The 13869-nt window shown below is 38.9% G+C and overlaps 1 protein-coding gene across 8 annotated transcripts in view; it reads right to left on the reverse strand.

The window, feature by feature from the left end:
* LOC139757955 (uncharacterized) overlaps positions 1-13869 on the reverse strand; it is a 751714-nt gene that overhangs the window by 691907 nt on the left and 45938 nt on the right. For all 8 annotated transcript variants that reach the window (XM_071678938.1, XM_071678930.1, XM_071678921.1 and 5 more), the window contains exon 2: positions 2722-2935. In XM_071678938.1, the coding sequence (XP_071535039.1) occupies positions 2722-2928 (207 nt within the window). In that variant the 5' untranslated portion in view covers positions 2929-2935. The remainder of the gene's footprint in view (positions 1-2721; positions 2936-13869) is intronic.

Raw genomic sequence — 13869 nt, forward strand, 5'->3', positions numbered from 1 at the left:
AGAGATGCTTTGTGGAAGTTACTAAGAGTATATGGTGTGGGAGGCCAGTTGCTAGAAGCAGTGAAAAGTTTTTACCAAGTATGTAAGGCACATGTATAAGTAGGAAGAAAGAAGAGTGATTAGTTCCCAGTGAATGTAGGTCTGCAGCAGGGATGTGTGATGCCCCCATGGTTCTTTAATTTGTTTATGGATTGGGAGGTAAATGCAAGAGTTTTGGAGGGTGGGGCGAGTATGCGATCTGTTGTGGATGAGAGGGCTTGGGAAGTAAGTCAGTCGTTGTTCGCCGATGATACAGCTCTAGAGGCTCATTCGTGTGAGAAACTGCAGAGGTTGGTGATCAAGTTTGGAAAAGTATGTGAAAGGAGAAAGTTGAGAGTAAATGTGAATTAGAGCAAGGTTATTAGGTTCAATAGGATTGAGGGACAAGTTAATTAGGATGCAAGTTTGAATGGAGAAAAACTGGATGAAGTGAAGTGTATTAGACATCTGGGAGTGGACTTAGCAGCAGACGGAACCATGGAAGCGAAAGTGAGTCACAGGGTGGGGGAGGGGGAGAAGGTTCTGGGAGCAATAAAGAATGTGTGGAAGGAGACAACGTTATCATGGAGAACGAAAAATGGGTATGCTTGAAGGTAAGTCCAACAATGTTATATCGTTGTGAGGCATGGGCTATAGATTATAGATAAGGTTGTATGGAGGAGTGTGGATGTGTTGGAAATGAAATGTTTGAGGACAATATGTGGTGTGAGGTGGTTTGATCGAGTAAGTAATGTAAAGGTAAGAGAGATGCCAGAAATATAGAGTATGATGGAGAGAGCATAAGAGGGTGTGATGAAATGGTTTGAATATACTGATAGAATGAAAGAGGAAAGATTTGACAAAGAGGATATATATGTCAGACGTGGAGGGAACAAGAAGTGGGAGACCAAATTGGAGGTGGAAGGATGGAGTGAAAAAGATTTTGAGTGACTGGGGCCTGAGCATACAGGAGGATGAGAGGCATCCAAGGAATAGAAGGAATTGAAACAAAGTGGTATATCAGGGTTGATGTGCTGTCAACAGCCTGAACCAGGGAATGTGCAAGCTTCTGGGGTAAACTATGGAAAGGTCTGTGGGGCCTGGATGTGGATAGGGAGCTGTGGTTTCCGTGCACTACACATGACAGATAGAGACCGAGTGTGAACGAATGTGGCCTTTTTTTGTCTGTTCTCATGGCGCTACCTTGTTGAAGCAGGGGATAGTGATGCTGTTTTCCTGAGGGGCAGGGTAGTGACAGGAATGGGTGAAGGGAAATAAGCATGAAATGTACATGTATATGTATCTTGATATGGATATGTATGCATATGTGTATGAGGGTGTTTATGTATACATATGTGTATATGAGAGGATGGGCCATTCTTCATCTGTTTCCTGGCACTACCTCGCTGACACAGGAAACTGTGATTATGTATGATAAATAATAAATATGAAGCTACATGACCATACATTATGTGGAAACAGAGATGGACTCTCCTAAAACTTCAGTGAAGTGCTGATGTTTATAAGCAATGTGGCTTCCAACATGGATCCATGGCTACTTTAAACGGTTCTTCCTCTATTTTAAAGAAACAAAAATTGGAGATGCAATACAAGCTTTTGTGAAATATTCTATGGAATGATTGTCCCTTTCAAAGCTTGCATAAAGAGGTTCTTGTCCCAACTTTAATATATGAATATGAAATCCAGGTTCATAAATGTAAAGATAAAATAAAATAATTGAAATGTGTTTCTATAATAGTACAGTTTGTACCAAGATGAAAGAAAGGGTAAAGAATAATAGATCGAAGATAAGAGATAGATTTGGCTGGGATTAACTCCAGAAGAAATGAGTAACTTCCACAGTATTGTCTGGACTATGAGAATGGATAATGAATGAAGATATGGGATGTGTATGGGGTGTGAAGACATCACAAAAAAGGCAAATGGATGAGTCTTTCATGTCAGTACAGTCACATACCTATGGACAGTTAGGAAGGTGATGGGAAAACTGCAAAAGAGATGAATAGATAGGGTGAAAGAATCAAGCTGTGCTATTGATATATCAGATGATGAGGCCAGTGAATGATTCAGGGTTAGATGGAATGGTATCATTTCGCTTGTCGACCCTGGTGAATAGGTACTGACCCAACATAATGAATCAATTTAGCATAAAATGAATCAACTTAGCATACAAAGAGAAAAAACTGAAGCATTCATATTTCTGTAGAAGTTCTTGTTTCACTTTAACATATGACATGGGTTAAAGATTTGCATAAATTATCTGTGAGACTATGTTTACCTCATCCGTCTAAGAAACTGGAAAATAAACCTAATTTTTGTATGTTGAAGATAATTTTTAAACTCTTTCCTCTCAGAACAGAAAATCTGGTTTATCATACTTGAAATAAAGAAATGACTGGGACAATATTATAGAAGACCTTCATTGTTTAATATTCTGTGAAGTCTCTTACATATCTAAAAACATCCCTACCAAAACAACTCTACTCCCATTAAATTATTCAAATATAAACAAATACACATTAATGGATTCAATTAATCTCTCTCTCTCTCTCTCTCTCTCTCTCTCTCTCTCTCTCTCTCTCTCTCTCTTTGTTTCATATTTTCTCAAATCATATGAAAGAATGTTGTCCTCCTTATCTCAATTCAAAAACATCACAGGAATAACTTCCAAAAACTACTTACTTTCAAGAGATCTCTGAAGAAAACTGAACATGCTGAGAGTAGCATTTTATGAGCCTTGAGGAACTGTCCTTCACAAGCTAGAGTTACATCTACAAAATCTTGGTCATTTTTGAACCCATCCAGCGCTGTTACTAAGCTGGAATGGAAATTATTCCAGCGGAGGCAGAACTCCTGTGCATTGGCTGTCATTGCACTAGAGTCCTCCATCACGCTCCTGAAAGAAAAAGAAAACTGTTCTACATATCACTTTAGGCTGTATCAATGGTACCTAGACATGCAACCAGTACAAACCTTCTGAGGAAGAGAGATACCCAGCAGGCCCCTAGACAGCTTTTGGAGCACTAAAAGTTTTGGGAAAACAGGGCAAATCACATATAAGAGCAATACTGCTGAACAAGGTATAAATTGAGTACCTGGCTCGGGGTAAGGTGCACACACATACATGTCTATAGCCCATGCCTCATAACCATATAACATTACTGGAACCACTATTCCTTCAAACATACCCATTTTTACTCTCCGAGATAACGTTCTCTCCTTCCACACATTCTGCATAGTTCTGGGAGCGATGAAAAGTGTGGTTGAGAAAGCAGAAGAGGGTACGTTGAAATGGTTTGGACATATGGAGAGAATGAGTGAGGAAAGATTGACAAAGAAGATATATGTATCAGAGGTGGAGGGAACAACTAGAAGCGGAAGACCAAATTGGAGGTGGAAGGATGGAGTGAAAAAGATTTAGAGCGATTGGAGCCTGAACATACAGGAGGGTGAGAGGTGTGCAAGACATAGAGTGAATTGGAACAATGTGGTATACCGGGGTCAACAAGTTGTCAATGGGCTGAATCATGGCATGTGAAGCATGGAAAGGTCTGTGGGGCCTGGATGTGTAAAGGGAGCTGTGGTTTTGGGGCATTACACATGACATCTAGAGATTGAGTGTGAACGAATGTGGCCTTTTTGGTTTTCCTGGTGCTACCTTGCTGAAGCAAGGGGTAGAGATGCCATTTCCTGTGGGACGGGGTAGCTCCAGGAATGGATGAAGGAAAGTAAGTATGAATATGTACATGTCTGTATATGTTGATCTGTGTAAGTATATGCATGTATATGTGCATGTATGGGCATATATGTGTATTTCATTTTATTATCATACTTGATCGCCGTTTCCCGCATCAGCAAGTTAGCACCAGGAAACAGACGAAGAAAGAATGGCCCAGCCACTCAAATACACATATACATACATAAATGCCCATACACACGTATACATAACATATATACATACACTAACATATACATATCTATACTTGCTTGCCTCCATCTATTCCTGGCACTACCATGTCTCAATGGAAACACCATCGTTACCCCCTGCTTCAGCGAGGCAGCCTCAGGAAACATACAAAAAAGGGCTTCATCCAATCATAACCATTCTCAACCTGTCATGTGTAATGCACCAAAATCACAGCTCCCTATCCACATCCAGGCCCCACACACTTTTCCATGGTATACCCCAAACATTTCACATGCCCTGTTCAGTCCACTTATGGTACGTCGATCAAAGTATACAACATTGTTCCAATTCACTTTACTCTGTGCACGTCTTTCACCCTCCTGCATGTTCTGGCCCCTATTACTCAAAATCTTTTTCCACTTCAACTTCCCACCTTTTCAATTTGGTCTGCTTCTTGTTCCCTCTATTTCTGAAACATGTATCCTCTGTCTACAATTCCTCATTCATTATCTCTAAGTACAAACCATCTATACCCTCTTCTGCTCTCTCAACCACACTTTTTTGGTGGATAACCTAAATTCTTTTCTTCTTTTTAGTCAACACATCATAGGCAACCGAGGCCCTAATCATTGCCATCTCATTAATGCTACAAACAAATATAATTAATGAAATGACCATGATTAGGGCCTGTTCCTTGTGATGTCTCAGCTAAAGATATTTCTTTTTGGGATATCCACCATCAAATATTCTAATCATCCACAAGCCATACACAAATTAAAATGGGTCTCCATACAGAAAGGTAAGGCCAGTATTTCAGGGCTTGATTGGATTAGATTATGAAATCTAGGCTTATAAGCCAAGCACTGGAGCATCTAAGGCTATTCATCACTCTTAATACGGTAGAGTATTCTATCAGAAATTCATTTTAACTCTACCAAATCCAGTTTTGAGAGAACAAATAGTATAGGAGAGAAAATAATCTACACGTGTTCATCTGAGACCTCAAGCTTGACCTTTGCAGCACGGTTAAACCTACCAGGTTCAGGACTTGAAAAACAGAAAACAAGAACGAAAATATGACAACACGACAATCATTCGCATCTCGTCTTGACACAGCTTCCTACATAAACTCGGAATTAGACAGAATATCTCAGTGGGAAGATGAAATCTAGATAAGTTTAATGCCTCATGACCCAGTGTATACCCATCTATCAAAAACTCTACACAACTCTTGTCTCTCCTCTGTAATTCCACCTCTTGACTCAAAGAACATACTTGGTATTACTGTAACATTCACCCTTTCTTGGAAACCCCACTTTATGGGAATAGCTAAGTCTGCCTCTAAGAAACTGGGTATCCTGTCAAGATGCTGAAACTTCTTTTCTTCAGAATCGTTGCTCCATTTATACAAGGAACCGAATCATACTTGTATGGAGTACTGCTCTCACATCTGAGGTGGTCTTATCTCTACATCCTTACATGAAAGAGTGGAATGAGATCCAACTTATAAACTGTCTCAAGCTAACTTCCTACTTGACCCTCTTGCCCTATGCCACAAAGCTCTTTCACTATCCTTCTTCTGTAGGCATTACTTTAGTTTTCACTCCCAAGACCTGGGTGCTTGTGTGCACCCACCACTAGCTAGACTGTGTAATACTCAACAAGCTGCTCTATCAAGATAATTGTGAGGCCTTCGAGTGGACTCTTTTGATAACTGCTTCCTTCCCTGCACGTCGAAGCTTAGCAACTATGCCTTCTAATGTCCTTCCCAATAACTATGACCTGGCACATTCTAAAAGACAAGCTTTTCAATTTCTTCAAAATTCAAAATTATTTTCCCTTCTATTTTCCTTTTCCCTTTCATAACTCTCTCTTTATTCTAATTATGGCCCAGCCTTGATGTAGACCTTTGTCCATGACTGGAGCCTTAGAAAAAAAAAAAAAAATTACAATGAACATATGAGGCAGCATATTCTAATAAGTTAACTGTAAGGCCAATAAATTATAATTCCTAGAAATCTAGGGAGCACTGTAAGGATACTAATAATGCACTTAGAAGGCAAGCAAGGTTCCACTAGCCAGCACTGGGAGTGGACTCAACCATAATAAACATGTTTCTTCAAGCCCTAAGGCAATGTCTTAACACATCTGACGAAAATTAAGCACAATCGGGGGTAGACAAAACAATGAAACAAAACAGTTAAAAAAGAGAAGACTCTGATACTGATTTTTTGGGGGATTCCCAATGTGAATGATGATGCCAGAAGAACAATGGGATAGCTGACAGTTCCCAAACTATGATTACTGTAAGCAAGCTTCCCAGATTATACTACCTGAAGGACTTGGTATAAAAAGTTGGAAAGTACTTGGTAAAAAAGCTAGAGGACTTTCTAAGAACCATGAAAATTGCAAAAATGCACTCGAGGTGGATTTAAAGAACAAACAGAAGAATCTGGAGTCTGTGCTGGAGACAGTAAATAAGTAAAACTGATGGAGAATGTCAGTAAAAGAAAAGTTGGAGGATATTCTCAGCATAGGTACACAAGTTGGAAAGGAAGGGGGGGGGGTGACAACTCAGCAGAAGTAACTGAAGAACACAATCCTAAAAATATTTTAAATAAAATACTGCTTAGAGCAACTGAAGTGGAAAGACAAGACAGTCAAGAATGCATGTGGCAGCATACGTGAAAAAAATTAAAAGGAAATATTGTCCATGATAGATAAATGGCAATGAGAATTCAAATTTCTGGTAAGGGAAGAGATAGGAGAGAGAGTACTGTGACATGGCAGGACGCTACATAAAGATGGGGCAATGTGCACATACGAGAAGCCATAAAGAGTGAAGTAACCAGGCCCATACCAATGATGGTCTATCAAACATGGAGGAAAAGGTAGCTGGAGAAGGGAAGATAGTCAAAAGATTCCTTCTGCAATGGATTTACAGGAGAAAGTGAAGAGTTGTAAGATGTTAGGATCATGGGGAAATACAGACAAGACACCCAGGGTAAGGTGATATTTGGTACAGAGATGTGAATCAATGGGGATATACAAATAGGGCAACAGGAGGAGGTGTCATTTGGTGTATGTGGTACAGATATGCATAACCACATGATTGTTAACCATGCAAATAATAATGCTTAAAAAGGGGGGGATAAAAAAAAAAAAAGAAAAGAGGAATCAGATCAGTAGTCCAAAGGGAGGAACATCACCTTACCTCCAGGATGGAACTAACTAGTAGCAAGTGCCTCAGAGTGAACGTTCCAAATACAAATACAGATGGCTCCAAAGCAAATAGAATGGAGCTGAAATTCAAGACCTACGTAGGAGACTGCAACATCAACACTGTGAGGTGGACAAAATTCAGAAATGAATTAATATCTATCCTGATCTGCCCAGAAAGGTACACAAAAGCATAAGGATCAGAAAAAAAAAAAAAAGGGGGGGTAGAAGATATTTTATCATTATGAAGATGGTGCCTTTAGACAATATATAACAAGTATAGTTTTACTGTTGGTTTATAACCGTACAAATAATTGTAATGATCCATAACTGGTGAAAAATAATGGAACAGTCAGGATGCTAAAGGAAACCATGAGATGCCCCCTCCTCGGATATGGTAAACTAAAAATAATGGGATTTCCATTACGGGGAAATAGCCTGAGAAGACTAAATATTCCCATGGAGATGCCAAGACATGAAGATACAAATCTTTTTAAAGTATGCACGGCAAACAAGAACTAGTCGAGATGGCCTTTAAAGTACGCACTGCAAACAATAACTAGGTGAGATGATAAGCCATCTCTACTTGACCATGTCTTCACACAAAGTAGCATGGAAACAGAACATATGAGGCCTGATGCCCCTACTGTTAAGAATTATTAAGTACTGCTTGTTTTTGAATATGTAGTGGTGGAGAAGTCTAGACAGAGCACAAATGAGGCAATGATGAAGAAATTATTTTATTCTTTCAGTGTGCTGATCAGGAGAGGAGTCTTATATTAAGAGTACAGACCAGAGCTACAAGAGGCTCTGAGAAATCTATTAGGTGGCAAAATAAAAAGGGGAGGAGGATCAGAATAGAAAGATATGGTTCAACAAAAAATGTCAAACTGGAAAAGAGCTAAATATACTATGGAGGATACAAAAGACATTGCAAATAGTCAGCACATGTAAGATACAGGAGAACAAGAAACAAGTATTGCAAAGGAGGGAGAGGCAGATTGTTTTTAAATTGAGCAATGTAAACAAAACAAGACAATCAAAAAATTTGCCATAAATTCATTTAGTACAAATTATCAATCATAGAGCAACTAATCATGCCGAGGGTTCCAGAGAGAAGGCTTCTTAAGGATAAAATAAGCGAGGAGTTAAATGATACATCTAAAAGTAATTTCACTGCAGAGGACAATAATGCACCAACTTTATCAATGTGGGAAGGAGATTAAGTCTTGGAAGGTATAGCATTTGGAAAAAAAAAAAAAAACAAAAAAAAAAAAAAATATATATATATATATATTATATATATATATATATATATATATTATATATATATATATATATATTATATATATATATATAAATATATATATTTTTCAATATTATACTTTGTCGCTGTCTCCCGCGTTTGCGAGGTAGCGCAAGGAAACAGACGAAAGAAATGGCCCAACCCCCCCCATACACATGTATATACATACACATCCACACATGCACATATACATACCTGTACATTTCAACGTATAAATATATATATATATATATATATTATATATATATATATTATATATATATATATTATATATATATATATATATATATATAAATATATATATTTTTCAATATTATACTTTGTCGCTGTCTCCCGCGTTTGCGAGGTAGCGCAAGGAAACAGACGAAAGAATGGCCCACCCCACCCACATACACATGTATATACATACACGTCCACACACGCAAATATACATACCTATACATCTCAATGTATACATATATATACACACAGACATATACATACATACACATGTACATAATTCATACCTGATGCCTTCATTCATTCCATCGCCACCCCGCCACACATGAAATAACAACCCCCTCCCCCGCATGTGCACGAGGTAGCGCTAGGAAAACACAACAAAGGCCTCATTTGTTCATACTCAGTCTCTAGGTATCAAGTATAACGCACTGAAACCACAGCTCCCTTTCCACATCCAGGCCCCACACAACTTTCCATGGTTTACCCAGACCTTCAATGCCCGGGTTCAACCATACACATCACCCCTATACCAATGCCAACACCTTTTCCTTCCCCCTTTCCCCCTCCCATGTTCAGGCCCCGATCACCAAATTTTTTCATCCATCTTTCCCCCTAATTGGTCTCCCACTTCTCCTCCCCCCCCCCAAACCTCTTGTCAATTTTTCCCCTCATTTCTCCAGTGCCAAACCATTTAAAAACACCCCTTCTGTTCTCTAAACCACACTTTTTTTTTCCCACACATCTCTCTTCCCTTCTTATTTCCGATAAACCACCTCACACCCTTTGTCCTAAAAACTTTCCATTTCCAGCACATCCCCCCCCTCGCACAACTCTATCCATAGCCCACGCCTCGCAACCATACAACTTTGTTGGAACCACTATTCCTTCAAACATACCCCATTTTTGCTTTCCGAGATAATGTTTTCGACTTCCACACATTCTTCAAGGCTCCCAAATTTTCGCCCCTCCCCCACCCTATGATTCACTTCGCTTTCCATGTTTCCATCCGCTTGCCAATCCACTCCCAGATATCTAAAACACTTCACTTCCTCCATTTTTCTCCATTCAAACTTACCTCCCAAATGACTTGTCCCTAAAACCTACTGTACCTAAAAACCTTGCTCTTATTCACATTTACTTTTAACTTTCTTCTTTCACACACTTTACCAAACTCAGTCCCCACTTCTGCAGTTTCTCACAGAATCAGCACCAAGGCTGTATCATCACGAACAACAACTGACTCACTTCCAACCTCTCTCATCCCAAAACAACGCATACTTGCCCTCTTTCCAAACTCTTGCATTCACCTCCTAACAACCCCATTTATAAACAAATTAAACAACCAATGGAGACATCACACACCCCTGCCCCAAACCTACATTCACTGAGAACCAATCACTTTCCTCTTTTCCTACACGTACACATGCCTTACATCCTCGATAAAAAACTTTCCTTTCTTCTAACAACTTGCCTCCCACACCATATATTCTTAAAACCCTTCACAAGGCATCTCTATCAACTCTATCATATCCTTCTCCAGATCCATAAAAGCTACATACAAATCCCTTTGCTTTTCTAAGTATTTTCTCACATACATTTTTCAAAAACACCTGATCCACACATCCTCTAAACCCCTTCTGAAACCACACTGCTCTTCCCCAATCTGATGCTCTGTACACTTCACCACCCCCAATCAATACCCTCCCTATAATTTTCCAGGAAAACTCAACAAACTTATACTCTGTAATTTAAACACTCACTCTTTACCCCTTTGCCTTTGTACAATGGCACTATGCAAGCATTCCGCCAATCCTCAGGCACCTCACCCTGAGTCATACATACATTAAATAACCTTACCAACAGTCAATCAATACAGTCACCCCCTTTTTTAAAAAATTCCACTGCAAACCATCCAAACCGCTGCTTGCCGGCTTCCCTCTTCCGCAAAGCTTTTACTACCTCTTCTCTGTTTACCAAATCATTTTCCCTAACCTCTCACTTTGCACACCACCTCGACCAAAACACCCTATATCTGCCACTCTATCATAACACTTAACAAACCCTTAAAATCTCACTCCATCTCCTTCTCACATCACCATACTTGTTTATCACCTCCCATTATGCCCCTTCACTGAAGTTCCCATTTCCCTTGTCTTACCACTTTATTTACCTCCTTTCCCAAAAAATCTTTTTATTCTCCCCAAAATTTAATGATACTCTCTCACCCCAACTCTCATTTCCCTCTTTTTCACCTCTTGCACCTTTCTCTTGGGCCTCCTCCTCTTTCTTTTATCATCTCCCATCATTTGCATTTTCCCTGCAAAATCGTCCAAATGCCTCTCTTCTCTTTCACTAATAATCTTACTTCTTCATCCCACCACTCACTACCCTTTCTAATCAACCCACCTTTCCCCTGCTTCTCATGCCACAATCATCTTTTGCGCAAGCCATCACCGCTTCCCTTTAAAAACATCCCATTCCTCCCCACTCCCCTTACTCCTTTTTCTCCACCTTTTTCCATTTGTACTCAGTCTCTCCGGGGATTTCCTCACACAAGTCCCCTTTCCCAAGCTCATTTACTCTCACCACCTTTCACCCAAATTTTCTTCTTTTCAAAAAACCCCCCACAAATTTCCCCTTTTGCCTCCCAAGATAAGATCAAAAACCCCTCCATTTGCACCCCACACATTAACACCCAAAAAGTCTCCTTTCCGCCTTCAATTAACACAAACCCAATAAGCTCTCTGGCCTCTCTCCACTTACATAGTATATTTAAATTATATCCCTTTTTAAACCAGGTATTCCCAATCACCAGTCCTTTTTTCAGCACATAAATCTACAAGCTTTCACCATTTCCAACACCTGAACACCCCATGAACCAATTATTCCCCTAACTGCCAAACTCACCTTTCTTTCAAATCCCACCCATTTAAACCCGTTCAGCATCAAAACTCTAAAACATCATCACCTGTCCCAAAAACATTTGCCTCTCAGATTTTTCTTCTCATGCCCGGGTCATTCCCCAAAAAACACCCATCTCCCCACAACTTTCATTTTACCCATATAATCAGATTTATTTTCTTCATTTTCACAACTCCCACACTCCTGTTTAAAGAAAAGTTACCCTTTCCCTTGCTCTTGTCCTCTAATAACCCTGACTTTACTCCCAAACATTCCCCAAACCACTCTTTCCCCTTTTCCTTAGCTTCTTTCACTAGAGCCAAAACATCCGGTTCCTTTCCTCAAACATACCCTATCTCCCCTTTTTTCTCATCGGTTAAAACCCCCCAACCCCCCAACTGGCCTTGAGGGGGATGCCCCCCTACCCCGTTTTTTAAAAAATTTCTTTCGGGTTTCCCCACCCTTTAAAAGAAAGGTAAGTTTTTTTTATAATAATATAATTTTTTAAAATAATTTTTTTTTATAAAAAAAAAAATAAAAATATATATAAAAAATAAAAATAATATAAATTTTAAATTTTTAAAATATAAATATAAAAATTTTTTTTTTTTTTTTTTTTCTTTGTCCTGCCCCCCCTTTGGAGGTAGCGAAAGGGAAAAAGACAAAATCCCAAACCCCCCCCATTTCCATGTAATAATCCCCAACACGCTTAACTCACACAGCTTTCCATGGTTTACCCCCAGACGCTTTCACATCCTTGATTCTCCAGACAGCACTACCCCGGTAACCACATCGTCCAATTCATTATTTTTTTTATTATTTAAAAAAAAATTTTTTATATTTTATAATTTGGTTTTTTTTTTTATGAAAATACCTCTTGGGTAAATTTTTTATATTCCCTTTGGGAAAAAACCCTTTTTAAAAACCCCTTTTGCTCTTAACCCAGTTTTTTTTTCCACAATTTTTTCCCCCTTTTATATGAAAAACCCCCTTAAAAACAAAAAATTTGGTCTAAACATAAAAAATTAAGAGATGCTCTTGGGAAGGTATTAAGAAAAAATAGGGTTTGGGGAAAATTTTTAAAATAAAATTTTTTTCGAAAATGAAGGCATGTTAAAATTTAAAGAAGGGAAATGAGGTTCGGAAATTTGAAAGGGTTTGGGCAGGGGTGTGTGTGTCTAAAGGTTTGTTTAATTTTGTTTATATGGGTTGTTGGGAGGAAAAAGCAAAAGTTTTGGAAAGAGGGGCAAGTAGAATCTGTTTGGGGGTGGGGACTTGGAAAAAGAGTCAGTTTTGTTCGCTGATGTACAGCGTGGTGGGGATTCATGGAGAAATGCAGAAGCTGTGACGAGTTTGGTAAGTGTTTAAAAAAGAAATTAAAAAGAAAAAGTGAATAAAAGCAAGGGAAATTTGGGACAGAGGGGTTAGGGTCAAAATTTGGGGGGTGGTTTGAATGGAAAAAACTGGAGGGAAAAGTGTTTTAGAAATTTGGGGGTGGTTCGGGTAATTTTTGAAAAGGGGTGTGGGTTTTGTGGATAATAACTAAGGGGAAAGAAGATTAAAAAAGAGGGGGGAAACAAAGGGGGTTTTGGGTTTTTTTCCTAGGTATAAAAAATTGCCAAAAAAAGTGGGGGGAGGGGGAAAAAGGGGAAACCCAAAATTGGGGTAAAATTGAGAAAAAATTTGGGATGGGGTAAAATAAAGGGTAAACAGGGAAAATTGAGTAAACAGGTTTATAGGGTTTTGCTGTTTTAGTATTAATAAGGTGTAAGGGTTGGGGAAAATAAAACTTGGGTATGTATTTTTTGGCGGGGTGTGGGACTTTATTTTAAATACATGTGTAGGGGGGGGGGTTGGGGGCCATTTTTTTTGTCTTTTTCCCTTGCGCTACCTCGAAAAAGCGGGAAAGACAGCACAAAGATAATAAAAAAAAATTTATATATATATATAATATATTTTATTATATAATAAATATAATAAATATAAATATATATATTTTTGTTTTTTTAAAAATTTTTAAATTTTTTTTTTTTTTTTATTTTTTTTTAATCGCCCCCGAAAAAAGTCCCCCCCCAAGGGGCGAAATTAGCGCAAGGAAAAGACAAAAAAGGCCCAACCCCCCCCATAGTTTTTTTGGAAATGAAAACGCCCAAAACCCCGGGGCCCTTTACATCCTCCCAAAAACTTTCCCCAGGGTTTTAAAACCCCCTAATGCTTCACATCCCCGGGTTAAACCCAAACGGGACACACTCAACCCCGGTATACCACAGCTTCC

The sequence above is a fragment of the Panulirus ornatus genome, chromosome 2 (genome assembly GCF_036320965.1).
Source record: "Panulirus ornatus isolate Po-2019 chromosome 2, ASM3632096v1, whole genome shotgun sequence".
Lineage (NCBI taxonomy): Eukaryota > Metazoa > Arthropoda > Malacostraca > Decapoda > Palinuridae > Panulirus > Panulirus ornatus.